Source organism: Ursus maritimus, unplaced genomic scaffold (assembly GCF_017311325.1).
Source record: "Ursus maritimus isolate PB19 unplaced genomic scaffold, ASM1731132v1 scaffold_14, whole genome shotgun sequence".
Lineage (NCBI taxonomy): Eukaryota > Metazoa > Chordata > Mammalia > Carnivora > Ursidae > Ursus > Ursus maritimus.
This window is the reverse complement of record NW_024423786.1, coordinates 48,720,487-48,735,701: the sequence shown is the minus strand read 5'-3', so window position 1 is coordinate 48,735,701 and position 15,215 is coordinate 48,720,487. Positions and strand designations below refer to the sequence as shown.

The window sequence follows — 15,215 nt, the reverse complement described above, 5'->3', positions numbered from 1 at the left end:
TCTGTTCTGTTCACTGTTATGGCCCCAAGGCACAGAACAGCACAGGCATGATGAGCAGGCACTCATCAAGTATCAGCTAAATGAACAAACTGACAGCCCGGGCCCAGCCAAATGGGGCTGTGATGGGACACTGAACGTGAACTGGGGCTCTGTCAGAGGTAGGACGAAATGGGTCCTGAGGAGAGTCCAGGCCAACAGGAGGGGATGCAACCCTCTCCTCCCCACACCCCCTAAATAACTCCCTCAACAAGCCAGACCCAGGACCAGGTGCAGGACCATGCAGTGGGGGGAGGGGGCGCACAGGGTGGAGAACAAAGAAGGCAAACCAAGCACACAGCTCCAGCACTAAGTCAAGTTCTTTACTTCCCAGAAGTGATGGCTAAGAGGGGGTGGTGGGGGTGGGGGGAGGAAGACAGAAAGAGCCAGAGAGAGCAAGGAGGTGGGAGGAGAGGGGACAGTAAACCACTGTTCTATAAGTCTCAGGAGGCAAGTGCTCAAGGTAAAAAAGAGTCCTGGAGAATCGTCCGCGGCTGCGGGAAGCATCTCGATTTCCTTCTGTGTAGAAGTCCTTGGGGGGGAAAGGCTGCCGCCGCTGCCGCTGCATTAAATAGTTATGTACATCGCAGAGAGTCCCAGGCCGTAGGCAGGCGGGGGAAGGGGGTCATTTCACCAGGGGCCGAGTTTTATCATCATCGCCACACTGATGGGCTTTGTACTTTTTCACCTCTGCCATGTACTTGGCCCACGCGTCACCTTTACTTGTTAATACCTGTGGGGCGGGGGGGCACATAGGGGTTGCAAGGGGATACCGAGGAGGCCGGGAACTGGGGTCAGGACTGTCCTGAGACAGCTGACGACCCCCCCACACACACACCCCACGTCACCCTTAAAGTCCTGGGTTTGAGATAAAGATATGCAGACTCAATTTATCTGGGGATCCTGTTGAGAGCCCTCCTCCCCCACCCAGACACCACATCCAAGGCCCCAGATGCTGGACAGAAAGGGAAAGGGCTCAGCAGCCAGGTACTGAGGCTGGAAGGGAAAGGCACCGAGGGTGGCCCCCCGCTCCCAGCCTGCTCACCTCATCCTCCGTCTTCTGCTTCTTGGCTACTATTCCCGTCTTGAGGGCTAGTTTGTTTCCGCCTCTGCGCTTGCCCACCTGGGTGAAGGGACAGAAGACTGCAACGGTTACAGGAGCCGGGCCCGCCCTTGGCGGCGCTGAGGCCCACTACACCTTCCTAGCCCGGCCCGGTGGCCCGTCCCGACGCCGCGCCCAGCTCCGCCAGCCGGCCGACCTGCGCAGCAATCAGAGAGGAGCACACGCGACTCTTAGCGCCTGCCCTGGGCCCATGATGCCCTGGCAGTCGTGGGCCCCTGGGCTGCCCTTCCCCAAAACAAGAAGAACCCCCACATCAGTGGGGACAAGCTGTCCTCACTCTTCAGGCTGAAGCCTCTACCATCCGCTAGCAGGGACCACACAGGCAGCAACAGCTCCCTTTACTGAGCACTCACTGTATGCTAAGCTCTGTGCCAAGAACTTTGGATATATCATCCTTCACTTTCACAGCTGCCCTAAGAAGAAGGTTACAACCATCCCCATTTTATAGATGAGGGCACATCTTTGAGAAGGAAGAGGGCTCTCCCTTGATTGGCAGCAAACAGAGGAACTAGATTCAGGGTCAGATGGGTCCAAGTCACAGAGCAGCATCCTTACCCCCCAAACGATGCTGTCTTCCCTGCACCCAGCCTGGCCTCTTTAAGGGTGCCCCTCGACTGAGAATGAAAAAGGCAGTGATCAACTACTGCTACTCCCACTCACAAAGAGTCACTCAGCTTCCACCTCTGGTTCTTACACCAAGCCAGGAACCTAGGTCCTGACACTCTCCCTTCCTTCAACAGAAGTTCACTCTAGACCTCATCCTGGTCCTCCACCTTCTCCCACTGACTGAGCACTTTCTGTGTCCATGGGCAGCAACATGCTTTACAGACATCATCCCATCTCTACCCCCTCAGCCGGGCATCAAGTAACCTAGTAACCTGTGCTGCTGGGACTATCCCCAGACTTGGAGAGGTTAGATCACTTGCCTAAAATCACACTGTTAGAGCTAAGACTGGACCTCCAGTCTGTTACTCTCAAGTCAACACTTTTCTCCACACCACAGGGACTTGATCTCTGAACAAATTAATATCTGGTCTGTGAATTAGCTATGTCTTTTTCTCCCCCCCCTTTTTTTTGGTTATTAAAGAAACTTATCAGTACTTTTTTTTTTTTTTAAACAGGCTCTACACCTAGCGTGGGCTTGAACTCTAGACCCTGAGATCAAGAGTCACATGTTCTACTAAGCCAGCCAAGGGCCTCCAGGGACTTGATCTCAATACCAAAAACAAAGCAAGCTCAGAGTTGACCATCAATATAGTTGCCATTTATTTAGCCTAGCGTTTCTTGACCTCACACTAGTGACATTTTGAGCTGGATCATTTTTGCGGGCGGGGGGGCCATCCTGTACATTGTAGGACGTTGAGCAGCCTCTCTCGTCTTTACTCAGAGATGTCAACAGCACCCCTCCCCCAATTCTGACAACCAAAAATTTCCCCAGACTGCCAAATTGAGGGGGCTTGGGGGGGGGGGTGTTCACTCCCAACCAAAAACCACTGGTGGTTTAGCTCTTCCTATAAGACAAACCCAGTATTAACCTCCGGGATGGCCTCACAGAACCCTCATCACATCACAAGACGCGATGGTAACCATTTTTGCAAATGGGAAAATTGAGGGTAGGCCAGCCCAGACACTCCAGGAAAGCAACGATCTTGTCATGTTCAACACGGCACACCCAGCACCCAGCACAATGCTTAGCATAAGGTATGGTGCTCAATAAATGGACACTGGACGAATGAGACTCAGGGAAATAGAGCAAATATCCTAAGGTCACACAGTAAGCGCTGAGTCTATAATCCACCCAGCTCAGATTACAGATTTGAATTTGCCCCTCTTCCCCATAGTGGGAGATGGTCCCAGTATCCAAGTTTAAGTACCACTCAAATAGGAATCCCGGTATACTGATTTCCCCATCCCCGGAGCGCTGTTTAGAATGCAATTCCCTGGCTCCCGGTCCCCGCAGGCGGGCTCCGGGGGACCCCACCCCCGCCCCCAGACCTCTCGTCGAGAATCCAGGTTCCGGATCCTCAGCGGGCGATCGGACGGCCCCCTCATCGGGGCCGGAGGGTGGACCTGGATCCCGATCCCCTTTCTCGGGCCCCGATTCCCTCTGCCAAGGCAGGCCCTGGCGCCCGCCCCCACCCCCGCGGCTCCTTACGAAGCTGAGCGTGGGGCCCGGGCCGCCCTTCCTCTTCAGATCCCCAGGGCCCGCGGCGGCGGCGGCGGCGGCAGGCTGGTCGGGTCGCGGCGGGCCCGGGGGCGGCTCCTCCTGCCGCTGCCGCTGCTCCTCCTCCATCTTCCGCTTGAACAGCTCCAGGAAGCTGCCGTCGTTGGCGAACAAGTTCACACCACCCGACACCGGGCTAGAACCCGCGCCCGACGCTTCCTCGTCCCCGCTCTCGGGCGACGTCCCGGGCCCCGACTCAGCCCATCGGCTCCCGACACCGCCGCCGCCCGCGGGGCCCGGCGCCTCCCGGCCCGGAGGCTCCGCCCGTCTCCCTCGGGCAGCCATTTTGTCGCCAGGTGCCGCGCAAAGGACTCCGGGAAGGCGGCTCCGGCCCGGCGCTTGGCGCCCGACTTGCCCCGTCCCGGGCAATGCATGCCGGGAAGAGCGGTCTGGCCCTCAAGCGTCCGCAGTAGGGGCGGAGTATAAGGGGCGGGGCGAATAAGAGGTAAAACCTGACGCCGCGGGCCCGCCCGGCCAGCCACGCGAATTTTTATAATCCAGCTAGGTCTGGGCAGGTGTTACGCGCAGTCTCCCCGGGAATGGAACCATTGTCTGAGACTGGCTTTCCGGAGTGAGGTTCCCACTTGAAACTGGGGGCACGTTGGCTTTCCGGGGCTAGGATCCCCTTCTGGCACCAGGGATAATCTCTGCGAGGGAAAGGACCCCATCTGAGACTGTGTGTTCAATTGACACTTCGAAACCGATGTCCCGAATTCGATCTAGAGGGCATATTTAGCCTAAGCGTGCGCGCGCGCGCGCGCACACACACACACACACACACACACACACACACACGACTAGAAATGGGAGTATCTCTGGTTTGGTTGGGTACCTGTCTCGGATTGAGCTCTCATTTGGTAATGGGAATACAGCTGGCTCCGTGGAGTTGGGGTCCCCACCTGGGTGTTATGGGCTGCAGTACTCAGATGAAGTCGTGGGTATTTTTAGGCTATAGTCTCTCTAAGGTTAAGAGTGTTCGCCAAAGGCCTGGGACCCCGCTTGTATTGCTGCCCAGGGCAGAGGTTCAAACAGGGAATTCGCTGGAGTCACCCCTCGAACAGGGAGCAAAGTGCAAGAAGGTTTCCGGGAATAGGGTCCCTTCTGCGACGAGGAGCGCAGTTGCAGGTGTGGTCCCTGCCCTGGCCTGTCCAGCATGGGGCTCAGAGCACACTGGACGAAGATCTGCAGACCTTGCCCACAACTGGAGTTGTTCTCTAACCCACTTGCAGTCCAGGGACCTGTCTTCAGCCAACTAATCGGTTCGTCTGTGGTTGGTTTGCGTCAAGAGCCAGGTGGCTCACAGCCAATTGGATAGCAGAGGAGACGGACCTGAGGCGATGTTGGGACCCAATTTGGAGAATAAGGACAAATGATCGACATGAAGTAGAACCTATGGAGTCAGGCCAGGGCGGACCTCGGATCTAACTTCACGGAAGGGGCATGGACTGGGTGTTTGGCTGGTTGCTAAGGAGAGGTTGGCGGCTACCGGGACGTGAGAATGATTGGTGAAAGTGAGAAAAAATGTAGCCAATGAAAGGAGAGCTGCGAGACTTGGGAACCAATCAGAGAAGGGGAGTAGTCTGAGAAGTACCAATATGTTAATTCGGCAGGGGGAGTCTTTGAAAAAACTTAGAGAAGAGGGCGACTAAGTGAACCCTAGAAGCGAAAGACATTAGAAATATAGTTTCTATTATCTCCTAAAAATCAGGCCATGAGGAAATTAATTCAGGCTCCTAGACTCGATGGGTATGTGCTAGGCAATTTTCACTGTGGGTTCTTTTCATGGTGCGTTCCGCTTGATCACGTGAGCCGGTTCCAAGATGGCGGCAGGGGTGGCCGGGTGGGGGGTTGAGGCAGAGGAGTTCGAGGATGCGCCTGATGTGGAGCCGCTGGAGCCCACGCTTAGCAACATCATCGAGCAGCGCAGCCTTAAGTGGATCTTCGTCGGAGGCAAGGGTGGCGTTGGCAAGACCACCTGCAGGTAAGGAAGTTGCGGCGGGGACCGGGAAGACGGGTGGGATGTACCACTGGGAGAAGGGGAGGCTCGGGACTGGCTCTTCCACCGCAAGCGGAGCAATGGGGCTGGACCGGGGTCTTCCGGATCGTACTCCCAGAAGTTACCAGGGGCAAATGGAAGATATTGCCTGAATGCAGGCCTGGAACCCTCTGTTTTGGACCGCCCCCGTTGGGGCTCAAGGGCGGAACCACATTGAACCCAGAGCACGGGAGGCAGGAGAGCATTTAGGTGTCCCAGTCAGCTGGACGGTACCAGAACGAGCTCGGGCTAGGGGGAGGAGCAAACTATCCTAGTCTGGTGAACCTTGCCATTCTCTGGCCACGTGGGGGTAGAGGTGGTAGGCGGGAGTGGAGGGAGGCACGTGATTAGACTATGCCAGTCAGTGGGAGGAGGGGGAGGGGTCCCTAGGGCAAATTATCCTGAACAAGTGGACTGAACCATCCTGAATTTAGCGGGCTATGCAAGGGACTCCTTAGCGTTTAGGGAGGGGGCACAGGGTGACGCTAGGCTGGCTGGACAGCTGGACTGTGCCACTCTGTGCCAACAAAGAAGCAGCAGGCATCAGGCCAGGCCGACTCAGACAGCTGAACCTTAGAACTGTAGCCACGCAAAGGGGTCAGAAGTCTGAGGATCCCTATACAGGGATTAAGTCTTGATTCCACAATTACCCATATTCTGTCTCAAGACCCCTGTTGATGCAGATCCCCTGCTCCTGGGCCCTATATAACCCCTTGCAGACCTAGGGAGCAGAGCCTGACCCCTCACTCCCTGCCTTGTGACCTTTCCCTTGCCTAGCTGCAGCCTAGCAGTCCAGCTGTCCAAGGGGCGGGAGAGTGTTCTGATCATCTCCACGGACCCAGCCCACAACATCTCCGATGCATTTGACCAGAAGTTCTCCAAGGTGCCTACCAAGGTCAAAGGTTATGACAACCTCTTCGCCATGGTGAGTGGAACCGGGTCAGCTCCCAACTCTTGCAAAGGCCCTTCAGGCCCTCTCTGTGAACACCTGCCATCAGCTACCATGTCCTGCCCATTCTACATCATTCCTCATCATACCCACAGGCGAACGAGTGAGGAATGTTTGGAGAGCAGAAAGGAGACTGGAGTGACCGGAGTTTAGTGAACGAGGGGAGGGAAGGAGATGTCATAGGTCAATCACAGCTACATGGTATAGGACCTTAAAGGCCTCTGGGAGCAGTTATATTGGATTCCAAGTTTAATAGGAAGCTGTTCATCTTAAGCAGGGCAATGTCACGGCCAGATTCATTTTTCAAAAAGTTCCCTGTGACTGCCGTGCAGAGAAACTCGGATGGGGGCAGAATGTTGGGAGAAGTGGTCACATCTGGAAGGTGTTTTGGAATTAAAGCAATGCAAATGCTTGGTTGTAATGGGCAAGGGAGAAAAGTGAATTAAGTATGTCTCTTGGCTCCCTGGACAGCCAGGATGGGGGGCGATTAGGACAGAAGCAGGTTTCGAAGTGACAAACAAGGAATTCCATTTTGGCCTCGGTGAATCCAAGGTGCCCACTGGACATCCAAGTGGAGACGCCAGGCAGTGGTTTAGTTATTTGAGTTATGTGAGCTTGGAAGAGGTTGGCGTTGATTTGGGAGTCATTGTTTCAAGGATGGTATTTAAAGCTGCGTGAGTGGAGGAGAACAGAGAGAACAGAGAAGCCCAGAAACAAACTAAGGTCACATCAACGTTGAGGTTCCAGCTGGTGAGGAGGGGCACCGGGACCAGTGAGGGAGGCCAAGAAGGAGCCACAGGTGAAGTGGGAGGAAGCCAGGCATTGTGAGCTCCTGAGCCCCAGGAGGACAGAGGGACTCGGCAGGAAGCAGTAGTGGGCTCCAGCAGGCACATCAGATTTAGAGAGACCACTCTGGGAGTGGGGACAAAAGCCTGCCCAGACTGGGTGAGAGAAACCACTGTGGGAGTGGGGGACAAAAGCCTGCCCAGAGTGGGTGAGCTGATCGCCATGATGGGGGCTGAGAAATAGGGTCATTGCTGGAGGGAGAGGAGGGTGGGTGGTGTTAAGGAGGCTTTTGGGGGGTGGGGGGGAGATGCCAGCGCATATTTGTTCGCTGATGCAAACGCTCCAACAGGGAGGGACAAGTGATCCTGCGGGAGGGAGCAAGGATGCTGGCAGAGACGGTCCTCAGGCAGGTAGGTGGGTGTGAGCTCCATTCAGCCCACAGACCCAGGACATGGAGGCAGGGCGGGGGGGCGGGGGCACAGGGACATTTCCTGCGGGGAGATGAGGGTGTTGGCAGCCAGTGGCTTCTTTTTCTGATCAGGCACAGCACTGGTCTCAGCAGAGAGCAGGGGGTGAATGGGATGGATAGGGTTTGAGGACAAAGAAGAAACTCCCAAGAGTGTGACTGGCTTGAGTGCCTGTTGGGAGATTTGGGTTCAGGAATGGGGAGCAACGTGGGAATTATTCAAGTGCGTTCCCCAAAAGTTCACCTCATTGCAGCCATACCGGAGAGCTGGGAATAACTAGAGGGGGGATGTTGCCAGCCACAGAGGGAAAAGGGAGAGTTTGCAGAGGCACCCTGTGGAGCCCAGGCTGGATAAGGGTGCCAGCCACAAGGGACACCGACAGTGAACAATGGAGCAGGGGTGTGGGGACAAGATGGCCCAAAGAGGTAGGAGGCCAGGTGGCCCAGGTCAGAGAATGAGGTGTGGGAGCTTAGAGGTGGCCCAGTTACTGGCTCTAACCCATCAAGGGTGTGACTGTCAGGGGTGATGGGTGGGCATGCTCCCTGTAGGGAAATGACCTCTGAGGCCAGCAAGTCGGGGGCTTCACCATGGGACCCGTGAAGTCACCAAGAGGTGACATGGGAGGAGGATGGAGAGAGAGGCACTGAGTCCAGAGCAGACCAGACACTCTAGGGACAGTCATCCCTCCGTGGATTCCACATGCATGTTGAGGATCCCCTGTGGGCCAGACACTTCCAGGTCCAGGGACACAGCAATAAACAAGGCAGAAAAATCCCTGTCTTTGCAGTGCTGACAGCTGGTAAAGGTGATGAACGTGACGAGTAAACCATGTGAGGAGGGGCTAGGTGTTAGGGAGAGATGAGGGCAGGGCAGGGGGAGCTGGAGCGACATTGTTAGATAGCATGGTCAGGGAGAGCTCCTGTTAGAGAAACGATCTGGACGAGGTTGGGGCCCCAGTTGGGGAACAGACAGTGCGAGGGCACAGCCATGGACTTTGACTTCCCTCTGGGGCACTGATCGCAGTTGACAGTTTTCCCTCTGTTTGTGAAATGGTTTGACCGCTTGGGTGACCACACGAGACCCGACGTGCCTAGGGGAGGGCCATGGCACCTCAGGGTATCCCCAGCCATGAACTGATGAAGGTTGGTATTTGGGGCCCTTCACGGGCTCTCTCTGGCCTGGCACCTGGGTGGGAAGGCCTGGCAGCAGCAGCAGCCTGAGTCTTGACCCCTCGGCCCTCAGGAGATTGACCCCAGCCTTGGCGTGGCTGAACTGCCTGACGAGTTCTTCGAGGAGGACAACATGCTAAGCATGGGCAAGAAGATGATGCAGGAGGCCATGAGCGCCTTCCCCGGCATCGACGAGGCCATGAGCTACGCAGAGGTCATGAGGTCAGGGCCTGCCAGCAGGGGCAGGTGCTGCCGGGGGCTGGGGTGGAAGGGGGCAAACGGGCCTGACCCTCATCTCCCCACAGGCTGGTGAAGGGCATGAACTTCTCGGTGGTGGTGTTTGACACGGCGCCCACAGGCCACACGCTGAGGCTGCTCAACTTCCCCACCATCGTGGAGCGGGGCCTTGGCCGCCTCATGCAGATCAAGAACCAGATCAGCCCCTTCATCTCACAGGCAGGCAGGGCCCTGGGGCGTCCAGGCCACCCCGCGTCAGAGTGTGCAGACGCGCAGTAACAGAGGTCTTTCCCGCACACGCCCTCAGTCCGCGCTTCCCAGCGGATGGGATGAGTCTTCACCGCGGGGATGGAGGGCGCTGTCGGCCTACTCCACAGGACTCAGGTCCTGCCCCCACCCACAGAGGGCTCCAGACAGAGCTTGAAAGCACATGTTCAAGAGCCACGTGGCCCAGGCTCAAGTGCTTTACAGTCTGGTGTGACACAGCTCTGTGACCTCAAGCAAGTCACTTCACTTCTCTGGGCCTCACCTCCCTTGTCTGTCAAATGGCGGCCATATGAGTGTCCCATGGGTTGTTATTAGCATGACAACACGACAGCCCCAATGCCCCCACATTTAGGCACGCCACCACCACCCTCTCCCTGGTGGTGTGTGGTCCCCCTCCAGGGACCTGTACCTCAGTACAGCAGCTGTTGGAGGTAAGGTCTACATGGGGGGAAATTGAGGCTCCGGGAAGTCAAGCCTCCTGGCCACAATCCCCCAGAAATGGCAGAGCTGGGTTGACCCCTGTGGTCGGCTCAACGGCCTTTAACCCGGGGAGGTGTCAGAGGTCGTCCCCCTGGTGTTCACTGAGTCCCCATCCCAGGTGCTGTAAGGCACCCCGGGTAGGCTGTGAGCCTCCCACGTCCTCCCCACAGATGTGCAACATGCTGGGCCTAGGGGACATGAACGCAGACCAGCTGGCCTCCAAGCTAGAGGAGACGCTGCCCGTCATCCGCTCTGTCAGTGAACAGTTCAAGGACCCTGTGAGTCATGGTACGGGCGGGTGGTGAGAGGCTTGGGATGGGGACAGGGCCAGAACTTACCCCTCGCTATCCTCTCTCACGCCCTGCAGGAGCAGACCACGTTCATCTGCGTGTGCATTGCTGAGTTCCTGTCCCTGTACGAGACGGAGCGGCTGATTCAGGAGCTAGCCAAATGCAAGATTGATACCCACAACATCATCGTCAACCAGCTCGTCTTCCCTGACCCCGAGAAGCCCTGCAAGATGTGTGAGGCCCGCCACAAGATTCAGGCCAAGTACCTGGACCAGGTGTGCATGCCCGACTGCCTGCCCAGCCCTCACACCTTTGACCCTGGAAGTTGGGGCCTGGTCGAGCCCAACAAAGGCCCCGCGGATCATTTACTGCATTCTCTGACCTTTTACTCCACCCAGTCTTCTGATCCTCTGCCCCAGTCTCCTGCTCCTCACCCTGATTCTGGCTCTTGAAGACAGTAGCTGGCCTGGCCTGGGTACCTCTGACCCCAGGGAGGGGGAAGTCCAGCCCAGTGATCTCTGACCTCACTGGTCTCACTCCCAGCTATCGGCATGTGAAGTCCCTGCCCCACATTCTCCCCTGATCCTGGGAGGTCCCCAGCCTGATCCCTCCCATTGACCCACATCTGTCCCTGCCCTGCAACCCCCTGACCACCACCATCTGCCCTATGCCCTGGCCACAGATGGAAGACCTGTACGAAGACTTCCACATTGTGAAGCTGCCGCTGCTGCCCCACGAGGTGCGGGGGGCGGACAAGGTCAACACCTTCTCTGCCCTCCTCTTGGAGCCCTACAAGCCCCCCAGTGCCCAGTAGCACTGCTGCCAGCCCTAGTCGCTGCCATTTCACACCCACCCTCCACCCCCCCCAGGGGGCAGAGTTTGCACAAAGTCCCCCCCATAGTATAGGGGGAGCCACGCGGGGGGCGGGGGGCGGGGAGGAGGTCTGTTCCCCCTGGTGGGGCTGAGGGGGCTATAGCTGCTCCCCACCTCTCCCTGCCTCTCGCCCCTCAATAAAATGATCTTAAACCACTGTGGATGTTGATGCAGAGAGGTTAGGGGTCAGATCTTTATGTACAGTTGCATAGGTTGTACACTGCACAAAGATGGTACATCTAGAGAGACCAAGTCACAACAGAGATCTAATAGAGACGTGTGTTTATTATGGCAATTTTGGAAGGAGGGTATCTTCAGTAAGGAGGTGTCCTTTTCTAACTCGTGGGTAGCGGTGTCTCTTCTGGGGCTATAAAACCTGTAGTAGAAGAGGAGCATCTGCCCACTTCCTTTGAGGTTCAGAGCGTGGGAACTGGGAGGCCCCTTGGCCAGCACTAGGCTGGTGGGGAACGGATTAGGCCAGCAGCTGGCCCAGCACTGCCTGCTGTTTGGTTTGGGAATTAGTGGGCGCCCTGGGCAGAGGTTGGGCCTGCCAGACTGAGGATTAACAGTCTCCGCCCCCCAATTCCTGTTCCCATGGGATGGCATCAGCCCTTCCTAGCACAGGGCTGCAACAGGGGGGCTAATTAGGCAGGATGGCAGAGGACTTGAGTCAGGTGGGCCCTCGAAGTCCTGTCTGCCTCCAGAGCAGCCTCACTGAGTGATAGGCAGCATGCTTCCTGCAGTTTGAGGTCCGGTCCCTTTATCCCTAAAATGGAAACAGAAAGTATGGCCTTTCAGAATCATGGCGAAATTCACCAGACCCTGGAAGGGTTTAGCCCACCAGCTTGGAAGGCACTTAGCGGGCTCCCTATCCCTTCACTCCCCTCTGCCACTCCCTGGACAGCTAGTGTCATCCCTGCTTGAGAGACCCAAGACGGGCAGTGACGTTGAGATTTGCAAGTTCCAAGCCAGAGCTGGTTTGAGGGGACAAAGAGGAAACCTGAGGACATTCATGAGTCAGGAAGTGGTGTTCAGGCTGCACATGGGTGTGCCAGGGTGTGCGTGTAGGGGGAACCCAGCCCCAAGCCTAGACGTGTGTGTCCCCCCCCCCCGCCACTGTTCACTGGGTGTGTGCAGACAGGTGTGGACAGGTTGGGGTGGCCCTTGTAAACAAACATGGTGGTGTACCTGTGACAGACCCCACGTTCCAAGCCAAACCGCCTGGGTTCAAAAACCAGCTGTCCCACAAATAAGCCGTGTCATCTGAGCCTCAGTTTCCCTACTTCGATAGTAGGAATAACAAAAGCACCAATTTCTTAACGCCTGCTTGGGAGGACTCAATGAGATGAAATTAAGCAGTGCCTTCACGAGAGCACCAGGCACGTAGCCGCCAAGGAGTGTTTGTTATTATTCACTGTGACAATTAAGCATGTGAACTAGCCCGGGCAACCTGCCCCGGGGCCAGCGGGGGGCCAGCAATCAGAAGTGTGTGGGGACATGTGTGAGTTGGGGGAGGGTGGATGAACACAGGGTGGGGGGCTAGCTGTAGTGTGTGTAAACGCATCCTACAAAGTGGGGGCCTCTGGTCAGGCACCGAGACCTTCTCGAAGCCTGTACCCTCCCCCAGGCCCTGAAGCTAGCCACACCACTCCCTCACCCCCTTTTATGGGCTGTCCGGCAGCTGGACAGCGGAGATTTGGGTCTGAGGGTGGCCACCCTGGGCCAGTTCCTAATTACCCGGGGCAGGGCAGACATCTGCCAGGCTGGGAACACAGTGTCCTGGCTGGCAGGGCTGCAGGGTGGGGCTGCAACGGGCCATCCGCACTCCTAGTGTGCACAGTGACCTCAAGGGGCTTCGAGGGTGCCCCTCTTGGGGTTGGAACTCTGAGCCTCCACACCTTCCACACTGGGTTAGGAGTTTGATGTTGGGGGAAAAGGGGGCTATTTGTGTCAGGCTGGGAGTTCCCCCTTCGTAGGTGTGTCTGTGAAGGGGGAGTATCTGTCTGCATCCATGCCGAACTCGGGGACAAGGCCAAGGCGTTGTGTCCCCAAGCTTGTGTGTTCATGGCAATACTGAGTATCTGAGACCTGAGGTGTGTGTATGGGTGTGGGTGCTTGCACACTGCAGTGAGGGGGCATTGGGGAGAGAGTGCCTTATATATTGATGTGCAAATGCAGGTGAATTTCATCAGGTGGAGTATGGGCATGAGCCCATCTGGTTAGAAGGGTCTGTGGACTGTAGGGGAGGGGTCTCTGTTGTAGGAGTGTGTTTAGGACCCTGCTCTGACCCCAGGACCATGTGCCGCTGTTTTGAGGGCAGATGTGCCTGCATCTAGTGCGTGACCACAAGTCAGTCTTTGTGCAGGAGCCATCAGGAATGGGTGCGTGGTACCTCCTGTGTGACCTCATGCAGTTGTGTGTGTGAAGGCATTCTGGGGTGTGTGCTTAGTGGTTGTGTGACCTTGCATGTGTCTTCGTTCCACGGTGCGATCATGAGGGAATGCAGGGTTCCAGGTCCCTTCCCGTGTGCTCCTGAGTGGCTGTCTGGAGTACCATATGGATGGATAACTGCGAGCCGAGAGCCTGGTGGGTTAGGGTCCATCTGCCCATATTTGAATGTTGGGGGTGGGTAGAGATGCCTGTCTTCCGTGACTTTGTCAGTCTTTGTGACAGTGTATACTGCCCTCTGGGTTACCACGGTTGTAGGAGACTGTGTTAAAAGAAGCCGAAGTTGTGTCTGGGTCTACTGTGTGTATTTCTATGTGCATCCTTGTGACGGCGTGTGATTACAGGCGGCTGTGGAGTGACACAGCCTCGCTGAGCAGTGTGTGTGTCTCTGGAACTGGGAAGGAGACAGTCAATGTCCCCTCCCCAGGTTAGGTCCAAGATCCCTTGGACCGCCAGTGACTAACTGGGAGAGAGACAGGGAGGAGCAAGGAGGACGGGGTGGATTGCTCCCCCTGCCCCAGGTAACAAACTGGCAAGACTTCTCCAAACAAACTTCTGAGGCTGCAGCCAAGGGGGGGCGGGCCAGGGAGGGGCTGCCCACGCCCACTCCCTAGCCCCCTCCCCCCAGGGTCTGGCCTCAGCCCCACCTAACGCTGAAGTCACCTGCCCATTCTGTCCCTGGCCCCGTTTGTCTCTGCACTCTCTACCAGGTGAGAAGGGCCCAGGCCTGGGGGACCAGAGGATCCTGAGGACAGATGGGTCCCCAGGAATCCATCAAACTCCTCAGGGTGGGGAGTTGAGGGCTCTGAAGGCTGGAGGGGAATGGACGGATGAAAGGTCAAGGTGGGTCCAGGAGAAGGGGGAAGGGGCAGAGCCAGGGCAATTAGGTGGGGAGGTGGATAGGCTGGGGGAATTGTGCAGGGGAGAGACCAGCCGGAGGAGAGGACCCTGGGGAACTGGAGGCTTGGGGATTGGGCTTCCAAGGGCTTCAGAAGGGAGTGCAGGGGTGGAGGACGGGCTGAGACTGGGAGCTGTAGGAGTGGGTGGGGGACGGGCAGAGATGAGACCTGAAGAAGGGGGTCGAGGCTGGGGAAGAGCTGGAGTCCTAAGACTCTAGAAACTGAGGTGCTGGGGACTCAGGGAGTTGGGAAGGCTGTAGATGGAGCCCAGGTAAGGGGGGGGGGATGGGCTCGCATAGAGGGCTGCTGGGGCTCATCGGTGGAGCCAAGGGTCTTGGGAGTGGAGGATGGAGGGAAAGGGACCGGAGAGGTACACGCCAGGTGCCGGGACCAGGAGTCCTGGAAGAGGGAGGCCTGTGAGAGGGGGCTTGGGAAGGACTGGGGGCTGGGGGAGGGTACTGAGCAGGCCTGGGAGGAGACCGGAACCTGGGCTAGGGACGCGACCGAGGAGGAGGCCGGGGTGCAGGAGGGACGGCCAAGCTGACTCGGCCCGCACCTCTCCGCCCCTTCCCGCAGGCCGGGGGAACCGTTCCTCCGCCCACAGGCTGGGGTCCGCTTCAGCCCCCTCTCCTTCCGCGCAACCGGCCCGGCGCTGCGATGACCGTCACGTACACAGCCCGCGTGGCCAATGCGCGCTTCGGCGGCTTCTCGCAGCTGCTGCTGCTGTGGCGCGGGAGCATCTACAAACTTCTGTGGCGCGAGCTGCTGTGCTTCCTCGCGCTCTACATGGCGCTGAGCGCCGCCTACCGGTGAGGCGGCCCTGGGGCGGGGGGCGCCGGCCCGCGGGGACTAGGGAAGGGATCTTGGGTGTGTCCAGGAGGGAGGCTCTCCCGTGACCCCCTGCCCCCCCCCCCCCGCAGCTTCGTGCTGAC

The 15,215-nt window shown here is 57.5% G+C and overlaps 3 protein-coding genes across 4 annotated transcripts in view; 2 read left to right on the top strand and 1 right to left on the bottom strand.

Moving 5' to 3' along the window:
* Positions 1-338: 338 nt before the first annotated feature.
* TRIR (telomerase RNA component interacting RNase) lies at positions 339-3,719 on the bottom strand. Of its 2 annotated transcripts, XM_040629254.1 has the most exons (3): positions 3,315-3,688; positions 1,082-1,159; positions 339-769 (listed from the first exon to the last, which is right to left on the bottom strand). In XM_040629254.1, the coding sequence occupies exons 1-3, from the start codon at positions 3,666-3,668 to the stop codon at positions 662-664; spliced, it is 540 nt and encodes a 179-aa protein (XP_040485188.1). In that variant the 5' UTR covers positions 3,669-3,688; the 3' UTR covers positions 339-661. The 2 variants fall into 2 exon arrangements, with proteins under 2 accessions (XP_040485188.1, XP_040485189.1); XM_040629255.1 differs by lacking the exon at positions 339-769 and having other exon boundaries at positions 1,083-1,159; positions 3,338-3,719.
* A 1,453-nt stretch (positions 3,720-5,172) lies between these two features.
* Positions 5,173-11,093, top strand: GET3 (guided entry of tail-anchored proteins factor 3, ATPase). The gene is made up of 7 exons (XM_008711742.2): positions 5,173-5,364; positions 6,196-6,343; positions 8,863-9,011; positions 9,095-9,245; positions 9,944-10,051; positions 10,141-10,338; positions 10,746-11,093. The coding sequence occupies exons 1-7, from the start codon at positions 5,204-5,206 to the stop codon at positions 10,875-10,877; spliced, it is 1,047 nt and encodes a 348-aa protein (XP_008709964.1). The 5' UTR covers positions 5,173-5,203; the 3' UTR covers positions 10,878-11,093.
* Positions 11,094-14,410: 3,317 nt separating this feature from the next.
* BEST2 (bestrophin 2) overlaps positions 14,411-15,215 on the top strand; it is a 4,237-nt gene continuing 3,432 nt past the window's right edge. The window contains exon 1 of the mRNA XM_040628184.1: positions 14,411-15,092. Coding sequence (XP_040484118.1) covers positions 14,941-15,092 — 152 coding nt within the window. The 5' untranslated portion in view covers positions 14,411-14,940. The remainder of the gene's footprint in view (positions 15,093-15,215) is intronic.

What these genes read in the sequence shown, in the direction of transcription:
- TRIR (XM_040629254.1), bottom strand. Translation starts at nt 3,668, where the DNA reads ATGGCTGCCCGAGGGAGACGGGCGGAGCCTCCGGGCCGGGAGGCGCCG. An exon ending in CGGGCCCCACGCTCAGCTTC is followed by an intron (nt 1,160 to 3,314) that starts GTAAGGAGCCGC and finishes CCCTTCACCCAG; the next exon opens with GTGGGCAAGCGCAGAGGCGG. An exon ending in AGCAGAAGACGGAGGATGAG is followed by an intron (nt 770 to 1,081) that starts GTGAGCAGGCTG and finishes CCCGCCCCACAG; the next exon opens with GTATTAACAAGTAAAGGTGA.
- GET3 (XM_008711742.2), top strand. Translation starts at nt 5,204, where the DNA reads ATGGCGGCAGGGGTGGCCGGGTGGGGGGTTGAGGCAGAGGAGTTCGAG. An exon ending in GTTGGCAAGACCACCTGCAG is followed by an intron (nt 5,365 to 6,195) that starts GTAAGGAAGTTG and finishes TCCCTTGCCTAG; the next exon opens with CTGCAGCCTAGCAGTCCAGC. An exon ending in ATGACAACCTCTTCGCCATG is followed by an intron (nt 6,344 to 8,862) that starts GTGAGTGGAACC and finishes CTCGGCCCTCAG; the next exon opens with GAGATTGACCCCAGCCTTGG.